At 38.4% G+C, this 19,686-nt stretch overlaps 3 protein-coding genes across 3 annotated transcripts in view; 2 read left to right on the plus strand and 1 right to left on the minus strand.

The window, feature by feature from the left end:
• Positions 1-1,511, minus strand: part of FAM26D (family with sequence similarity 26, member D) — a 12,949-nt gene extending 11,438 nt beyond the window's left edge. Inside the window, exon 1 of the mRNA XM_006879015.1 lies at positions 954-1,511. Within this exon, the coding sequence (XP_006879077.1) occupies positions 954-1,511 (558 nt within the window). The remainder of the gene's footprint in view (positions 1-953) is intronic.
• Positions 1,512-7,599: 6,088 nt separating this feature from the next.
• TRAPPC3L (trafficking protein particle complex 3-like) overlaps positions 7,600-19,686 on the plus strand; it is an 83,902-nt gene continuing 71,815 nt past the window's right edge. Inside the window, exons 1-3 of the mRNA XM_006879019.1 lie at positions 7,600-7,641; positions 11,111-11,208; positions 16,767-16,866. Coding sequence (XP_006879081.1) covers positions 7,600-7,641; positions 11,111-11,208; positions 16,767-16,866 — 240 coding nt within the window. The remainder of the gene's footprint in view (positions 7,642-11,110; positions 11,209-16,766; positions 16,867-19,686) is intronic.
• LOC102858251 (40S ribosomal protein S3a-like) lies at positions 15,194-16,035 on the plus strand. Its single transcript, XM_006879018.1, has one exon. It carries the CDS (start codon positions 15,195-15,197, stop codon positions 15,987-15,989), a length of 795 nt encoding a protein of 264 aa, XP_006879080.1. The 5' UTR covers position 15,194; the 3' UTR covers positions 15,990-16,035.

Consider the following 19,686-nt stretch of genomic DNA (forward strand, 5'->3'; position numbering starts at 1 on the left):
CATCCTGATGCTGCCAATTGGTCCAGTGGTGAGAATGTTTGTCTTCTTGACATTGAGCCTCAATCCATATTGGAGGCTGCAGTCCTTGACCCTCTGCAGCAAGCATTTCAGGTCCTCCTCAATTTCAGCAATCAAGGTTGTGTCATCTGCATATCGCAGATTGTTGATACATCGTCCACTAATCTTGACCCCACATTTCTCTTCATAGAGCCCAGCCTCCCAGATAAAATATTTAATATTTATTCAGTATGTGGTATATATATATATGTAGAGATAGAAAGATTCTTAACTATGCTTTTTAAACTACTGCAATCTAAAACAACAGGAAAATTCATTAGAAGAGAGAGAATGAGTTGCACTGACCACCTAAAGGTACATGTTTGAATCCATTAGTTGTTCCTCAGGATAAAGATGGATAAATCTCCTTCTGTGCAATTTATTTGCCTCTGAAAATCCACTGGAGAGTCAGGTATGAGTTGGTTCTGACTTGAGTATACATAACAAAAGCAACCCAGACACATTAGCACCTACACACACGTATTTGGGTTTCCAAGACTGTACATGGCCCAGGAGGAGGTTGTTTATTGCAAATAAAATAGATTCTTCGAATCTAGGTACTAAGTACTTTAGAAGTATTATCTCATTTAATCCTCACAACTCTATGCAGCAATGTTAATTAAGACTTCTACTTTATAGCTGAGGAAAATTAGGTATATATAGGGCAGATAATCTGTTCAAGTTTGAAACACCATACGTAGTAATGAAAAACTCAAGCCCAGGTTTGTGGACTCCAAAACTGAACTTTCTAACTCTTTGCATAGCCTCTCAGCAAAAGTAGCTTACAAATGACATCTTGTTTATGTTATACAATCATTTCATGAATGAAATATACCTAATAATTGTCCTTAAAATGGGCTTGCTTTGCATGGGAAAAAAAATGATCAAGAACTTACTTGAGACTGATATCTGTGGAGTAGAGTCACTTCATCTCTTATGGCAATCAAGTCAGGAGGCGCTGATTTGTGACATGGAAACCCAGCTAGGATCTCTTCTCGTTTGCTGGCATTAATGCTGTCAAATTCTGGATAGTGGTCCACAGATGTAAATTCACTTGCTGCACATTCATAGTAAGTGCCCGTCAATAGTGTCACAGCCAGCCATGTAAAAGGAGCAACAAGTGCTCTCCCGGTGATGCTGAAGAACCGAAGGCAAGCCAGCTTACGTTCCAGGGGGCTGAGCTGGCGACGAGGAGAGGCACAGGTACAACAGTGTTCACCCATAATGGTCCATGTTTGACTCCTCAAGGCATAGCCAGCAATCAGCAGGACCAAGGCAGGAATGACTAGAAAAGCAGAACCGTAGGAGGCATTTTTCCCAACTTGACAAGGACAGGTAAACGTGAAAGAGGAGAACAACTGTTGTCCACCAACTGTCAAAGCCGCAATTAAAGAATTGATAAATGTTCCACTTTTCTGCAGAGAAGATGCAATATTGTTGAGAACCAAGCTCATCCTGTGAGGCTCCTGCTACCAGTCAGCTTTGAGGCTTTTCTGATTGTTACACTCCACCAGCTTTAACCATATAATGGCATGTGACTGGTTTAACTGGTTGTGTCAAGTGACCTAGCATCCTTATATGTTTAAAGGATTCAAGCATCTTTCCTTGTGTACTGTGTGAATCCTGAGCTAATAAATGCACTTCAGATTACAGTCAGAAAGAATTGAAGGAGATGAACAAATGAATGGGGGAGACTTTGGTATACTTTCCCCCCTTAAAAAGAGTTTAGCTTGCTTGCAGAACAGACTGCTACCGTCTTCCTTGAGCTGCATTGTTGTTATTGTTAGGCGCATTTGAGCTGACTACAACTCATAGCAACCTATGAACAATAGATCTGAACCTTGTCCTATGGCACAGCAAAGAACATGACCCTAATCTACTGTTTGATCATTTCCAGTCTTCTCTATGTTGTTATTTCATGGTAATCAAAACTTAGTCAAAGAATGTTCTGTTTGCTTCTAGTATTCTGTTTGCTGTGCCACAGGGCAAGGTTTTAGCCAAGTTGCTTGAAGGTTGATGACCCAAGGATTCTGCCAGAAAATAACAACTTTCTCAAAGAAAAATAACAAGGCTTGGCCATAAAACACACCCATACACACACACGCAGCTCACACACAACATTTTGACTGCATTAAAAAAAATTAAAATTTATCTTGTTAAATGCAGTTATATTTTGTTTAGAAGTTAAGTTGCTGGTTTGTTTATATAGTAGATTTAGTTATATGAAAATGTGATTTTTTTATTGTTGGTATGATTTTTTATTAAAGTTATATATCTATAAATAAGAACGAAAATGATAAAATATGTATAACATTTGTGATGCTTGTTTGATCAACAAATAATACAATTTCAACAATAATACAATTATAACAAATAAAAGGCACTGGGCTGGGCTTGGCTGGGTTTATAAAGAAGTATATAAGAGAAAACATTATCTTTCCAAATATCCTCAAAACTGGATACAGTTTAATGCATAATAAGCCTGTTGAAACACAGTACTAAAGAATTTATCCAGAATGCAGTACCAAAAGGACAAATAAAATAGACTATTTAAGAAACAGTTTAAAAGAAATGAGAAAAGCAGATTAAGAAACTCAAAGATCTTCCTACTAAGAATCCCAGAAGGGAAAAAAAATGGAAGAAACTGCAGAGATGCAATATTTAAGGAAAAATGGCTGAGAATTTTGCAGAATCAGAGAAAGTGCTCCCATCAAAATATTGAATATCCTGAGCAGGATAAATAAAAATAAATCTACATCTAATCACATCACAGTAAAATTGACTAGCATAAAAATCATACAGATATTATTCAAATCTACCTGAAAGAAAAGACAGATAACCTACAAAAGGATAGCACCAGGTTGAGAGCAGACTTCTCATTAGTAACAAGAAAGATTAATGCCACAGAACTGACAAGAAGATAGTATCTGCAAGTAGGCAAGACGGCTAAACTATCATTCAAGACTGAGAGGGAAACAAAGACTAAGAAAATGCCTGCATACAGAATATCATTAAAAATTGTTAAAGGATATACTTTTGCAGGAATAACACTAAACCCTGAGAAAAAGAATGAGGGTAAAAATAATGACATCAAAGTATCATACTTTGGAAGTCCTTTATTTCATTTTTCATTATATAAAAACATCCTTTTTTAATAATAAAAGGTACAAATGATACACTGCTACAATAGGATATCATTACATGTCTACTAAAATTAATAAAAGTGACATGCTGAAAGTTGATTATAGAGAGCAACTGTAGATCACACACACTGTTTCTGGTGCTGGCCTAATGTTAAGAAGCTGTACTGCAGTGCTAAAAGCAAGCAGTTCTAATCTACCAGCCATTCTGTGAAAGAAAGATGAGCAATCTCTTCTCATGTGATTAACTGCCTCTGAAAACCTGCTGGAGGGTCAGCTAATGGGTCAATTCCAACTCAACAGTACACAACAACAACAACAATGGTAAGGATGTAAAATGGTACTGCCACTTTGGAAAATGTCATTGACTTAAAATCTCAAACATAAATCTGACGTAAAATGAAAGCATATATGCACAGGAGCACTATTTATTCTTACATTATTATGTTGTTGTTGTTGTTGTTGTTATGTGCCGTCGAGTCACTTTCAACTCACAGCGACCCTATGTACAACAGCACTGACACCTTCTCTATCCTGTGCCAACTTTACTGTCTCTGACACACCTACACTCATTACCCCAGTTACTGTATCAATCCACTTCATCGATGGTCTCCCTCTCTTTCTCCATCCCCTCACCCTCCAAGTATGATGTCCCTCTCCAGGGACCAGTCTCTCCTTGCAACATGCCCAAAGTCATATGAAGCCTCAGAATCCATCCTTCCAAGAAGCAGGCTGGCTTCACCCTCTCTAGGACCAACATGTTTGTTCTCCTGACACTCTTCTCCAGCACCACAGCTCAAAGGCATCAACAGAGAGATTTAAAGATAGAGCCTTGGTGTTTATAAGTAAGTGACTCATCCAAAACTAGGCCACACACAAAGCTTGAAAATAAATGTAGTTGGATGCATACAGACAGCTAGGAACATTGACCAAACTAAAGGCATAAAGTGACAAAGGGATGATTTTGACCATTCTGTATTAACAAATTGAAATTCATTGTAAATATATGTCAATCTTCAACTTTTATGTCAGATACAAATACATGACAGGGTTATTAAAAATCAGTTGGTGGAACTGTAAACTATAGAAACAATTGCTCTATTTTTTAAAAGATAAACCGGATCGGATTATAGGAAGAAATTTTTATAATCATAGAGGAAGAAGTGAACTGATTAAACATTAGAAAAGATATTAAGAAAAAAATGAGCAGTCTTTGTTTCTATTTATATTTGCATTTACATTGTACTTATAGTTACATTTACATTTATTTATTCCCAAGCCATAGCAATGATTTGTTATGTTGTTATGTGCCGTTGAGTCACTTGCAACTCATAGCAACCCTATGTACTACAGCCCTAAACGCTGCTCTGTCCTATGCCAATTGCACCATCTCCGATACACCCATCCCAATTACCGATACACCCATCCCAATTACCCTAGTCACTGAATCAATCCACCTCATAGCGGGCCTTCCCCTCCTGCACTGTCCCTCCACACTACCAAGCATGATGTCCCCTCCAAGGACTGGTCCCTCCTTGCAACATGTCCAAAGTATGTTAGACAGAGCCTCAGAATCCTTGCCTCCAAGGAGCCGCCCAGTTTGACCCTTTCCAGGATGAACCTGTTTGTTTTCTTAGCAGTCCATGGTACTCTCAATACTTTTCTCCAGCACCACAGCTCAAAAGCATCAATTCTCCTTCTATCCTCCTTAGTCATTGTCCAACTCTCTGATGCATAACAAGTGATTGCAAAGACCATGGACTGTATCAGACGCACCCTAGTCTCCAGAGAGACACCAGTGCTCTTCAGTACTTTGGAGAGGTCCCTAACAGCACACTTTCCCATTGCAATATGTCTTTTAATTTCCTGGCTACTGTTGCAAATAGTGTTGACTGTGGAGCCAAGCAAACAAACTAAAGCTGTGAACTATCTCAATTTCTTCACCATCCATCCTGATACTGCCAATTGGTCCAGTGGTGAAAATCTTTGTCTTCTTGACATTCAGCCTCAATCCATATTGAAGACTGCAGTCCTTGACCCACTGCAGCAAACACTTCAGGTTCTACTCAGTTTCAGCAAGCAGAGTTGTGTCATCTGCATATCACAGATTGTTGATAGATCTTCCACTAATCTTGACCCCACATTCCTCCTCATAGAGCCCAGCCTCCCGGATAATCTGTTCTGCATACAGGTTGAAAAGGTATGGAGACAGGACACATCCCTGGCATACGACCTTCCCAATTTTGAACCATGCAGTATTTCCTTGCTCTGTTCTGATGACTGCCTCTTGGTCCAAGTATAGGTTTCTCATTAGTGCGATCAAGTGTTCTAGGATTCCCTTTCTTCTCAGAGTCAGCCACAGTTTTCTATGGTCCACACAGTTAAACGCCTTTGCATGGTCAATGAAACACAGATAGACATTCCTCTGGTATTCCCTACTTTCAGCCAAGATGCATCCAACATTAACTACAATATCCCTAGTACTACACCCCTTCTAAACCCAGACTGGACTTATGGCAGTTCTCTGCTGATGTGTTGTTCCAGTCGTTTTTGGGTAATCTTCAGTAGAATCTTGCTTGCATGTGAAATTAATGATATTGTTCTATAGTTTCCACACTCTGTTGGGTCACCCTTCTCTATGATAATGAGACACTCTTTAAATCTTAAGAAGAGACCGCCATCTCAAAGCTCCTGGATTTAAATTAGAGATCCTTAAAATCTAAACCAGTACCACTCCTCCGCTCCCATTAAGTGCACAGGCATGTGTTAGGTTTTTAAATGGAAATGCCTAAAACTCAGAAATGCCCCTAAACTAGTCCCAACAACTTGCTGCCATGATTTTCAGTAGTTTTTGTTAGTCTGCTCAAAGGGATTTTTTTTAACTTGATTTGACAGTTTCTCTGTGTGTAGTAGAAAAAGAACTGATTTGACATCAGCAGATTCAGCACAAATCCTTCACTATTGAGTATTGGTGGATTGGTTACTTGTTGCTGGAGTTCAAACTCATCCAGAACTTCATGGGTAAAAAGTCCTAGTGAGCTACACTCATAAGTACTGCAGCCCAGGAAACCCTATGAGGCATGTTATGGTAACTGTGATTCAGAAGAATGTTTACATTATACATCATCAACAATCCACCAGAAGTGATTTTCTGAGAATGGTATCCTAAGCATAGGAACTAATAGAAGTAATCTTAAGTAGTGTAGTATTACATTCAATATATTCACCTACGTAAAAAACCCCAATAATAATTATTGTTTATATAGTGCATTATAATGTGTTTTATAACTCATATTATCACTTTGATACTCAAGTTATTACTGTGAGGTGGTTATTATTATTCCCACTTTGCAGATGTGAAAACTGAGTAGTAAAATGGCTTGCCCAAGATCACATAGGCTGTGACATGTCACAACTATAGCTTTATGTGGGTCTTCCAAATTCTCCACGGTTCTTTCAACAATGCTCTTCAAAGCGGTTCCTAGCTTGTCTCATTTTAGCAAGAATTTTCCAGAATGAATAGAGCTAATGGGTTCAGGCTGTAAGAAGCATAAACTATTTTCTTAAACTCAACAGTATGATTCTATTTCTGGAGAAAGTTTGCCCCCTAGCACTTTGCAGTTGTCGATATTAAAGGGTTTCTTATTTGAACTTTAAATACCTATACTGTGCATAAAAAAGCAAACATTCAATAGCTCAGACACTATCAAAAGAATGTTAAGGGCTTGCTTTCCCTGCCAAAATCACTATACATTATTAAACTGCAGAACACCCATTAAAAGCAACAGTTTTTAAAAGAAAATGTCATGCAAATTCTATTGCTCTTGAAGTTATTGCTTTTGGAAAAGGAAAGTTATCAGATAAAGTTGAGTTTTGGAATCACACAGGATGGACAATCCATGTTTGGGGGAGTTATATAATACCCATTAGAGTTGGTGATTAAGTTTTAAAACCAGGATTTAGTACCTATAGATTGCTGATCATGTCTCTGATTCACATAGCAATCAATACAAAGACTGGATAATGCTAACATTTAGATCTATCTTGGATTGTGACGTTTCTGTTTGTGATTTTAAAACAATGCCTTGGCATAAGAACAAAACACCACTTTTGAGGTCCCTTGGGCTGAAGAATTTTCAGAATCTTGGTGCTTCTCCTTCTGACTTCACACCAACAGCTTTTAAGCCTCCAGAAAAAACACATCCTCACAAGTGAAGATCAAATAACTTTTGATCTGCGGCAAGTTACGTGGCAGCAATACAGTCTGGTTTTGTGATATTTTTATTCTTCAGTTTAGTATAAAGCTAAAGCAGTAAAGGGCAGAAGTAGCACTTTGGCCTCAAAGCAAGGAAGGACTGATCAACAGAGAACAAAGACACAGACTCTTCAACCACCCAGCGCCATGTCGCACCCTGCACACAGGAGACCAGAATATCGTAAAATAGTAAGATATTTTATAATCATGTTCTCCAAGAGATTGTTTTCCTAATTCAAAGAAAATGTTTTCTGGAGTGATTTCTGATTTATTTTGAAAGGTGATGTTAAATGTAGAAATTTTAGGTGGCACGAATGGAAGTGGAAGGAATCATTAATGACAACACTGGCAACAAATACCATTATTTCTTACATGGTGCAACAGAATAATCCGTCCTTTATACATATTTCAAGGGATTATTTTCTAATGGCAAATTATTCTCTCACTTCATTTAGAAAAATATAGAGACCAAGAAATTCTTTGTTATTTCTTCATAAAATAAAAAATGATTATACATAAAATAGTTATTATGTATTAAAGTGGCTAATAATAGATTATCAGCAGACTAGATATTGCATGCCTTTAAAAATATATTTCCTATTCTTAAGTATGCTTATTATCATGATTGGGCATGCATTATATCCTGCCTATATTCCAAGTTCTGAGTTATTTTAAAAACACGGTATAGCACAGATCATATTTGAATAAATATTTGTGTTTAAGCCTCTTATTGCAGTTGTAACTACTAAGAAGTTGCAGACATTAAAACTAGTTAAGTTTAAAGCTCTGTCAATTTTTTTAGGAAACTGACAGACATTGGGTAGACTGAAGTCTTTTCAGTTTAGGGTACTTAAAACCGCAGTGGATAACCTAGACTGCAGTGCCTACAAGCACCCCCTTTGGCACTGGGAGCTTGATTCATTTTTCTACGCAGTTTCCAGATGTTAAAAAGCAATGTACATAATTATTTTATGTAATTCATATTATATCTAAAGGACTTGATTTATAAGGAAGGTGTTTTGTTTTTTTAAATACCATAATAATATCCAAAACTCCCGAAAAATTAATGGTTCCCTAATTTTTATAGATAAAAGTGGTTGCTTTTTTATCGCTTTAAAAACTGTGAAGATAGGTTTATATCAGCCCTTCCTTTGACCAACGGGACATTTTCCTGGATGTGAAGTCCATGGTACAGCTCTTGGCCATGAAGCTGAATGAAGTAAACTGTAGTAAACTAGTCTAAGTATCAGATTTGAAACTCACTTGGAAATAAATCTTATTTCAGATTTACCTATCAGAAAGAGAGAAGGAATGTCAGTGTTTGATCTTTTTTAAAAGAGAAATTAATGAAAATATCTTTATTTTTTTTCCCTTTTAAAAATTGGTTTTCATTCATTCATATTCATTTTGTCTTATAAAATACAATGATGCAATGACACTGTTTACCTCTTCTGTTAAAGCCTCACTGTATGCTCCCTTCCACGTCACCCTTCATAGTTATTTCTGTGTGTAAATCTTTCCTTAGTCTCCCCCCCCTCACCCCATTGTTTGATCTTCATTATAAATGAAGACAGTGCTGAGGCTATGACTTGAAAACATGGTATAATTATATCTTCTTGTATCACTTTTCCAAATTCTTTTTTTTTACTACTAGTGGCAATAAAAGCTTTTCTAGCTTTCTTTTCCAAGCCTCTAGATTTCTTCTCTCTCCCTCCTTCCTTCAACTTTGCCTATTTTTATGCAATCATTTCTCTTCTGTAACTATGTGTAAGGCAAATCATTAATTTACAGTTTTCAGTCATTTCTTATGACTTATAATTGGGTTCTTGTGAGATTTAAACGAGCACAGAATTAAAATGAAACAGAGGGGACTTTTCAGTTATTTATGTAGCAATATTTTGTGGCCTAGTGATAAGAAGCTATATTGCAATCCCAAAGGCATGTGGTTTGAATCCACCAGCTGCACAGGAGAAGGATGAGCAATCTCCTCCTGCGTGATTAACTGCCTCTGAAAACCTGCTGGAGGGTCAGTTATCAATCAGTTCAGACTCCAAGGCATATAACAGTAAGACCAACCACCACCATCACTTGCTATGCTTTGTGCCTCTAGTTTTCTAAAAAAAGATGTGTGCATTATTTTCCTATACCTGAATTGCAGAGACAAGTGTTCTTAATGTCTTAATTAATATGTGTATACTATACATCTTGTAAATGTCTATTTTTCCATATAAATTATATCTGTATCATTTAGTGATAATATTATACCTGATTGAAGAAATACCTTTGCCATTATAAAACCCATACGAGAAATAAGAATAAGAGAAGGGATGATGGTGATTGGGGGCCAACTTTGGAAGCAATTGAATCAAAACTATACAAAACAAAATTAAATATAATTAAGTATAATATTGAATACACAATTTTATGGGTTTGTTGAGCCATTCAAAGCCACATGTGCATATGCAAAATACCCACTGCTATCAAGTCAGTTTCAACTCACAGTCACCCTCTGTTGGGTTTCCTGAGAAGCAGCTTGTGGATTCAGATTGCTGGCCTTTTGGTTCGCAGCCTTAAACACTATGCCACCACGGCTCCTTATGCGTGACAGAGAGGGAATGAACGAATTCATAGTGACAGGCCTTGTCTTAACTTCAACGTTAGAATATACAGAAGCATGCAGGTGAAGTAAGTCACATTGTCCTTTGAAAGTACAAGCTTATGTTCAAGTAAGAGTAATTTCTGAGAGGCCTCCAGTCCCCCTTCCTCTTTCTCTCCTCTGCTCTGAACAGGACCTACCTTGTTTTGTTCATCCCAGAATCAGTGCTGTTAGAATGAGGCTCCATCCTGGCCCTGCTGCTTGCTGATCACTTGGGCAAGTCCTCAGACCTACTGGGGCCTCATTCCCTCCACCACAGGATGAAAGCATTAGAATAAATCATCCCCTGGATTCCCTTCCCTTTCACAGAGAGTATTCAACAGCAGAAGCAACACAGGAAAGCTTTTACAAAGGGATTGATGGAGCTTTGCATTTTCCATTTCCTGTATTCTCAGCATGCCTAAAGGAAATCAAACCTAATTAATCCCCTATTTTACCTTTTGGCTTTAGTTCACTCTGGACTTGTTCTGGAGATCTGTAAGAAACGGTGGAAATCCTTTCCCCTCACCCCCCTTTTTATTCTTTTAAGTGAAAAGAAAACTCCCCAATGCCTCACAAATTAGCTTCTATCTTTGGGCTCATCTTGGAGGTTTCCTTGGCAGATCTGGGATTGTGCAGACTTAGAAATCTCATACAATTATTCCTCCTAACTGAAAACAGGATCACAGGCAATTGTGAAATGACAAGACTTATTAGTAATTGATATACGAGGAGAGAGACCTCCTCCATTAAAGCACAATCAAATTTATATAATTAAGTAAACAGTAGAAAAGTTTTCTGATATGAAAAAATTAATTTCCCAGTGTCCCTCCCCAAGCAGTGTATCTAAGTGTGAGCACAGTTTGTTCTCAAAGTGAAAGACAGTTGCAGCAACTAGTAGGAGGGTGGAAAACATGAATAAATCATCTCTAAAGTTCTTCCAGCTCCTAGATCTTATGAAATAGAAAGTGGGATATTACTTGTAACTTTGCCTATAATATGAAATTATCCCCTTTCCTCCAGAACAAAGATCTCTTTGTCCTCACCTATGGGGCTCTGGTCGCCCAGCTGTGTAAGGACTATGAAAAGGATGAAGATGTGAATAAGTATTTAGATAAAATGTAAGTAGAAGGCTCTCATTTCTGTGGGGTGCATATGCCATTTTTTATTATCACATCCATTTTGTTCTTGTTTGACAATTTCTCTTTCCCACTCTCACCAGCTTCTCTTTGTAAACAAATCACACTTTACAGCTGTACATAATAATTTCTTAAAACTAGCACTTCAGGTTGAAAGTATCAAGAAATGGGAAGGAACTCTTTCCATGAATATAAAATATAGAATGCTTTCTTTTTAGTTAGAATTAATTTCTTTGCTGCTGTTGTTAGGAGCCATCGCATTGAGTATGACTCATAACAACCCTATGAAAAACCAATCTGAACTCTGTCCTATCCTGTGCCATTGTCACATTCTCTGGCACACTCAAGCTCATTGCTATAGTCAGTGTCAACCCACCTGGTCAAGGGTCATCCTCACATTTGCTGGTAGGGTTTTTTAAAAAAGATTATTATATTATAGCAGATTATTTACATTATTCTTTCATGCACTGCTTTATCCTAATTTATATCCTAATATATGATCTCAGGAGCTGTGCTGCCATTCCAAAGGCACATGGTTCGAATCCATCAGTTGCTCTGTGAGCAATCCCTTCTTATGTGAGTAAACTGCCTCTGAAAACCTGCTAGAGGGTCAGTTCCAACTCAACAGGACACAACAACAATATATATGCTCATATATACATAAGCCACTTATGGAAAGATGTGTGAAAACTACTCATGATAGTTGGCCTGGGAGGAGAACTGTGGGACTATGGGTGATGGTGGTGGTGCTGTGTGCTGTGGATGACTTGTCTGGCCTTATGTGGCAGCATAGACCTGTCCTCTCTTGCCTCTTAGGCCGTGACTGTGGAGTTAGCATTGAGCACTTAATCCTTAGGACATAATCCTTAAATCCTCAGCGTTCATGGGAGCATATCGTTATGCACCATGAGTTGAACAACTCAGAGCTGACCTTCCCGTAGGTTTTGAGAGGAGAAGGGAGGAGATTTCCCATCTTCTTCCTGTGGAGCAGTTGGTGAGTTTGAGCCTCAAGCCAGTAAATTGGCAGTACAACTCCTTACGGCTAAGCCAAAGACTTGCAGTAAAAGGAGAACTTTCCACTATGTTTGGCTCAGAAATCAGACATTGTGTATATTATAGTTACTGATATGGAACAAGATATGTATGATTGTTGTTGTTATGTGCTGTTCACTTGTGACTCTTAGTGACCCAATATACAACAGCTGTGAATACTGCCGTGTCCTGAGCCAACCTCACTATTTCCAACACACTTAGCCCCGTGACCCCATTCACTGTGTCATTTCATCTCATCCTTGGTCTTCCTTTCCTGAGCTGTCCCTACACCATTCCAAGCATGATGTCCTTTCCCAAAGACTCTTTCCTCTTGGCAACATGCCCAAATTATGTGAGACAGAGCTTCAAAAGCCTTGCCTCCAAGGAGCCACTTGACTTCACCCTTTATAGGACAGACTTGTTTCTTCTCTTGGCAGTTCAATACTCTTCTCCAGCACCACATCTCAAAGGCATGAATAATTCTTCTGTCATCCTTTGTCATTGTCCAGCTCTCTGATGCATAGCAAGTACTTACTAAGACCATGGCCTGGATTAGGTGCACCTTAGTCTCCAGGCTGACATTGTTGCTCGTCAGCACTTTTGGAGAAGTCCCTGACAACAGATTTGCCCAATGCAATTCATCTTCTGATTTTCTGACTATGGTGCCAAAGATGTTGATGTGGAAACAAGCAAGCTGCAATTATTAACAATCTCAAGCTTTTCTCCATCTATCATGGTTCTGCCAATTGGCCCACTGGTGGGAATCTTTGTTTTCTTGATGTTAAGCTTAAATCCATGTTGGAAACTGTAGTCCTTTACCTTCTGCAGCAAACACTTCAGGTCCTCCTCTGTTTTGGCAAACAAGATTTTGTCACTTGTATAACACAGATTGTTAATGAGACTTCCTCTAATACTGATGCCACATTCCTTCTCATAAAGTTCAGTGTACTGAATGATCTTTTTCTCAAATAGATTGAAAAGATGTGGAGACAAGACGCATGCCTGACACACTCTTCTGATTTTGAACCATGCAGTATTTCTTTGCTCTGCTCTGACGACTGCTTCCTGTTCAAGTATAAGTTTCCCATAAGCACATTTAAGTGTTCTGGAATTCCCATTCTTCTCAAAGTTAGCCACAATTATTGTGATCTACACTCAAATGCCTTTGTATAGTCAATGAAACACAGACATTCCTGAGCTACTCTATGCTTTCAGCCAATATTCGTCTGACCTGGGCTATGATGTCCTTAGTGCCATAGCCTCTTCTAAACCCAGCTTCCACTTCTGGCAGTTCTAAATTGAGGTACTGTTCCAATCGTTTTTAGATAATCTTTGGCAGTATTATGCTTGTGTGTGATCTCAGTAATATTGTTTGATTATTTCCATACTCTTTTGGATCATCAAATTTAGGAATGGGAATAAATATTAATCTCTTTAGTTAGTTGGCCCGGTAGTTGTCCTCCAGATTTCTTGGCACAACCTGATGAGTTCTTTCAGAGACGTATCTTTTTGTTGAAATATGTCCATTAGTATACTATCAATTCCTAAGGCATTGGGTAGTGGTTTTTATTTCCAATTCCTTCAGAGAAGTTTGGACTTCCTTTTTCATCACCGTTTCCTCTTGTTATATGTTATTTCATTGAATTCTTCCATTTCAGCTAGTTCTTTCTCGCATAGTGATTCTATGTTCTCCTTTCATCTACTTTTGATGCCTCCTGGATCATTCAATATTCTGCTCATAGCATCTTTAAACATTGCAACTTGATGCATGAATTTGTTTTTCCGTTTGTTCAGCTGAAGAAATGCCAAGTGAGTTGGAACCTTTTGATTTTCTGACTACAGATCTTAGCACATTTCATGACAATACTTTGCTTTACCTTCATGGCCTGCCCTTTGAAATCTTCTGTTCTACTCCTTAACTTCCTGATTTCTTCCCATTGTTTTAGCTTCTCAGAGCTTTAGTACAATATTCAGTCTCCTCCTATATCTGTCTTCGTGTATTTTTCCCTTCTCTGTCTTCATAATGACCTTTTGCATTCTTCATGGATGATATTCTTGATATCCTCCCACAGCTCATCTGGTCTTGATAGTTTCCAGAGATGAGAAGGGAGGGAGAAGAGGGAAAAGATTGGTAGATAGAATGGACGGGGAAAGGGACAGACAGGTTAGAGAAACCCCTACCTTTCTGTAGGTGTTTGCACCACCACCAGAGCTCCTTTCTTCTTTTATTAGACTCCTTGACTGAACTATCCACAACTGTGAGAGCTGGTTAAGCTCCTTTCTGACTCATGATGATGTTATGAGGGTCAGACTAGGAGTGTGCTCCGTGGACTGTTCAGTGGTTGATATGCAGCTTCTGTTTTGAGGAGTAGTTGTTAAAAATGAAGAAACTCAGTTACATGGCCAAAAAACATACTTTAACATTTATGAAGGAAATATAAGGAAAAGAATGACTTTTGATAGTTTATAGAAAGGTCTTGCCTTAACACAAGAAATAATTTGTGTTTGGATTTCCTCGTAGTTTCTCCTACAAGTGTTTTACACCTTTTATTTGAAATATAAATATCAAATTTGCAGAAGCATACTCTATGATCAAAGCAAGATGTAAATGAATGTTAAGCTGTCCACAATGTTATGATTTCCAATTGTTCTTTTCACTGGCCGAATCCACTGGATAAACGTCAGAATAGTAGACAATCCTGAAAATATCTTTATATTAGCATTTGTGAGCTGTAAACACTCTGTTCATCAGGAATGCAGGATGGAAATAGTCCTTTCTACTCAACTTAATGGCACCTAACTACTACAAAAACAACAACAACAACAACAACCCCATTGGCAACTCTGGTAGCCAAATGATAAGGAGTTGTGTTGCTAAATCAAAGGCAGGCAGTTAGAACCCACCAGTTGTTGTTTTTCATTCCTTCGGCACCACCATGGCGGTTGGCAAGAACAAGCGCCTTACAAAAGGTGGCAAAAAAGGAGCCAAGAAGAAAGTGGTTGATCCATTTTCTAAGAAAGATTGGTATGATGTAAAGGCGCCAGCAATGTTCAATATAAGAAATATTGGGAAGACATTAGTCACAAGGACTCAAGGAACCAAAATTGCTTCTGATGGACTAAAGGGTCGTGTTTTTGAAGTGAGCCTTGCTGATTTGCAAAATGACGAAGTTGCGTTTAGAAAATTCAAGCTAATTACTGAGGATGTTCAAGGCAAAAACTGCCTCACCAACTTCCATGGCATGGATCTTACCCGTGACAAAATGTGCTCCATGGTCAAAAAATGGCAGACCATGACTGAAGCACATGTTGATGTCAAAACCACCGATGGTTATTTGCTCCGTCTATTTTGTGTTGGTTTTACAAAAAAGCGCAACAATCAGATTCGGAAGACATCTTATGCTCAGCACCAACAGGTCCGCCAAATCCGGAAGAAAATGATGGAAATCATGACCCGAGAGGTGCAGACAAATGCCTTGAAAGAGGTGGTCAATAAATTGATTCCAGACAGCATTGGAAAAGACATAGAAAAGGCTTGCCAATCTATTTATCCTCTCCATGATGTATTTGTTAGGAAAGTAAAAATGCTCAAGAAGCCCAAGTTTGAATTGGGCAAACTCATGGAGATTCATGGTGAAGGTGGTAGCTCTGGAAAAGCTACTGGAGATGAGACAGGTGCAAAAGTTGAACGAGCTGATGGTTATGAGCCACCAGTTCAAGAATCTGTTTAAAATTCAGCCTTTTAATAATTACAAATAAAAATTATTATTTGTGAAAAAAAAAAAAGAACCCACCAGTTGTTTTGTAGGGGGGAGGCAGGCAATCTCCTCTTGTGCTACTTACAGCCTCTGAAAACCTCCTGGGAGGGTCAGCTATGAGTTGGTTCCAACCCAACAGCACCTAACAATTTAAAAAGTATACATTCACTTTGTCTGGAATTAAAAGGAATTTTCTGAATTTGACTTTTATTTTTTAAATAAAATTCCAACTCAGTTATGGGAACTTGAGATGTGAACAGAAATTTCTTTTTCTGCATCTTCTTCATCTCCATCCAAAGACCATCCTAAACATACCTGCCCTCCTGCAATGGGACTAGCTACCTGAATCTGTAGTATGTGATAACCAGACCTGTAACAGCAAGTTTGCTGAATTACTTACCCTGTTTCTCTCAATATTTAATGAGGGGAAAGTTAGTTGCCAAAGAAAAACTTGGAGCTATATAGATGCCAACTTTATTTACTTCTGATTTATGCTATCCTTTCCTAGACTTAATTCTAGCTTTGCTTGTAGACTATTTAGTATTTCTCTGATACATTGCTCAATGCTTCTGTGGTTGGGGTCTACGGGATGAATAAGAAACCCACCACCAAACAGCCATTTGACTGGCTTTTTCTTCCATTTGTTATACATTTCTGCAAATACTAAATAGATGAATATTTTTAAACACTGGTAGACTTACTAATTACTCAGATATTATATTCTGATGACATTCTTCCCACTGTCCACAGGGGATATGGCATTGGAACACGGCTGGTGGAAGACTTTTTGGCTCGGTCCTGTGTGAGAAGATGTCATAGTTATTCAGAAATTATAGACATAATTGCTCAGGTAAATAAGTTCTCACTTTATGTTTTGGAAATCTTTGGTTCTTCATGGGTTTAATGATTTCTGCTCTGATTGAATAGGTTCGATCTATATTCAGTACTAGGTGCTGAAAGAAGGGTTTCTAATTAAAAAGCACATTTGAGCACAGAGGTGCTATTGTGAACTGAAAGAGAAATACATCCATGCATTTATGCATCTGTTGATTTTCCTGACCACATGGTATGTAAGAGTATATGTCTTACAGGGGGCGGAATGTTTTGAGAAAGGAAAGAGGAGGAGAATATTATTGTAACTTTTTGTACTGTGTCGTATATGTCTTAGTTTCTTAGTGTTACTGTAACACAAATAATAAAAGTGGGTCGTTTTAAGGAAATAAATTAATGTTCTCACTGTTTAAGAGGTTGAAAGTTCATATTCAGAGCACCAGCTATAGATGACAGCTTTTTCTTGTTGGCTCTGGGGGAAGAACCTTGTCTCCACTCTGGTGGCCCCAGTGTCCCTCAGTTTCTTGATTATTTTCACTTGTCTTCTAACTTTCTCCCATGTATGCTTGTTTGCCTCTGTGTCTATCCTGTCCCACTTTTTCTTTCTATTTATTAAAATGTCTTATCAAATCTTCAGTATCTCTTGCCTTTCCCTTCTGCCTACCCACCCTCCCACGAATCTCTGCTCCCCTCTCCCTCTCTTCCCATCCCTGACAGCCTTTTAGGATTGTTTATCCTGTTCTTTATAACTCAGAAGTGATGGCATTCAAGACCATAGCCTGTCCTGTTAGAACCTTACTAATATAACAAAGACATTGTAAATCTTGCGTTTATAGGGCTTAGGCTCGTTGTAGGGCTCAGGATGGCCACAGAGATTTTTGGAGGACACAGTTCAGTCCGTAACAGCATGTGTGCACTCCTCATTCCTGTTTCTATAAATAAACATTTACAGTGCATGGAAAGAAATGTATAGCCTTCAGCTATCTCAGAAAATTTTCCAGTTATTCCCAGAGTGCTGCTTTCTCTCCCAAGAGAAACATTAAGGCATCTTAAGTGCACAGAGTGCAAGAGTTTTCACAGCCCTGATGCACAGAAAATAGATTGAATCATTTAGACAAATCTCAAATTTTTTCTTAGATAAGACTAAAGTAGGGAGTGCTGGTGGCCTAGTGGCAAGAAGCTGCGGTGCAATGCCGAAGACATGCAGTTCAAATCCCACCAGCTGCTCCACAGGAAAAGGATGAGCAATCTCTTCCCATGTGTTTAACTGCATCTGAAAACCTGCCAGAGGGTCAGCTATGGATTGGTTCCAACTTTATGGTACACACAACAAAGAACAAGACTAAATTAGGAAATGCATCTTTAGCCAGAATTTCTTTAAGCTGCAGGAAAATAGCTATCAACCAAATATCATTAATTTGTAGAAAGCCAGGAAGATCTACATTGATATTTACAAGATCCAGGCAGTCTTCTTCCTGATTCATGACTGGCAAGTTGAGTCAGATCTATTATTATTTTCTACTTTGGATTGCCAAGAAAACAAACATATTCATCCTTGAGAGGGTTAAACCAGGTGACTCCTTGGAGGCAAAGATTCTGAGGCTTTGTCTGACATATTTTGGACATGTTGTAAGGAGGGACTAGTCCTTGGAGACGGACATCATGCTTGGTAGAGTGCAGGTGGAGAGACAGCCCAGGAGGGGAATGCCCTCTGTGAGGTGGATTGATTCAGTGACTGGGGTAATCGGGATGGGTGTGTTGGAGGCACTGCAATTGGCACAGGATAGAGCAGAGTATAGGGCTGTTGTACATAGGGTCGCTGTGAGTCACAAGCGACTCGACGGCACATAACAACAACAACTTTAATATTAATGTTCTTATATGTTGCTGTTATGGGTTGAACTTTTATACCCTAAAAAATATATGTCAGCTTGGCCAGGCCTTGATTATAATATATAATTATTCTCCGTTTTAAAATCTGTTGTAATTTCTTATGTTTGTAAATCCTCTCTGATGTTAATGAAGCAGCATAGAATCTACAGGTTTAAGAAGCATCTTTTAAAAAAAAATTCCTATTTATTTACAGTGTTTCAATACATTATTTTTCACAAAAGATCCTTCCCCATTTCCTTCACCCAACCCACACATCGAATTGTGCAGCCCTATGTATCTTGAATCATTCTTGTCTGAGATATAACATAGATTGAAGGAGTGGAATGGTGAATGAAGATCAGAGAGACTCCAAGGACACCAAGACAGCAGAGCTGGCAGCTTCATCCTCCATCCTGAACTCAGGTTCTCTGCCTTGTGAACTTGAGGTGAAGACACAGGAAGATCCCCAAGGGACACTAAACCCACAAATGTTGAAAGGAGACAAAGACCTTGTAGAGCTGACTGAGAGAAAGTCTTGCCCTGCAGCTGTTGTTGTTTTGTCCATCTAGTGGGAACCAAACCAGAACCTACTTTCCAGCTGATTTTCAAAGGCAATAAGTTGCATGAGAGGAGACTGCCCATCCTCCTCTGCAGAGCAACTGGATTTGAATGTCAGTTAATATATTACTGTGCAAGGAGTTGGAGTCAGAAAATCAAAAGGGCCAAACTTGATCAGCATTTCTTAAGCTCAAAGAACTGAAGAACACATTCAAACCTTGAGTTGCTATAATCAAGGATGCTTTAGGAAAATATTAAATGATTCAAGAAGTATTAAAAGAAGATGGAAAGAATATGCTGAATCACTGTATCGAAAGGAATTGGCAGACACAGAAGAATTTAATGAAACAACATATGAGCAATAGCCTATGGTGATGAAAGAAGAAGTTCAGGCTGCTTTGAAGGAAAT

Source organism: Elephantulus edwardii, unplaced genomic scaffold (assembly GCF_000299155.1).
Source record: "Elephantulus edwardii isolate Elephantulus edwardi_28Jun2011 unplaced genomic scaffold, EleEdw1.0 scaffold00002, whole genome shotgun sequence".
NCBI classification, from domain to species: domain Eukaryota; kingdom Metazoa; phylum Chordata; class Mammalia; order Macroscelidea; family Macroscelididae; genus Elephantulus; species Elephantulus edwardii.

Coding starts and splice junctions, on each gene's coding strand:
- LOC102858251 (XM_006879018.1), top strand. CDS start 15,195: ATGGCGGTTGGCAAGAACAAGCGCCTTACAAAAGGTGGCAAAAAAGGA.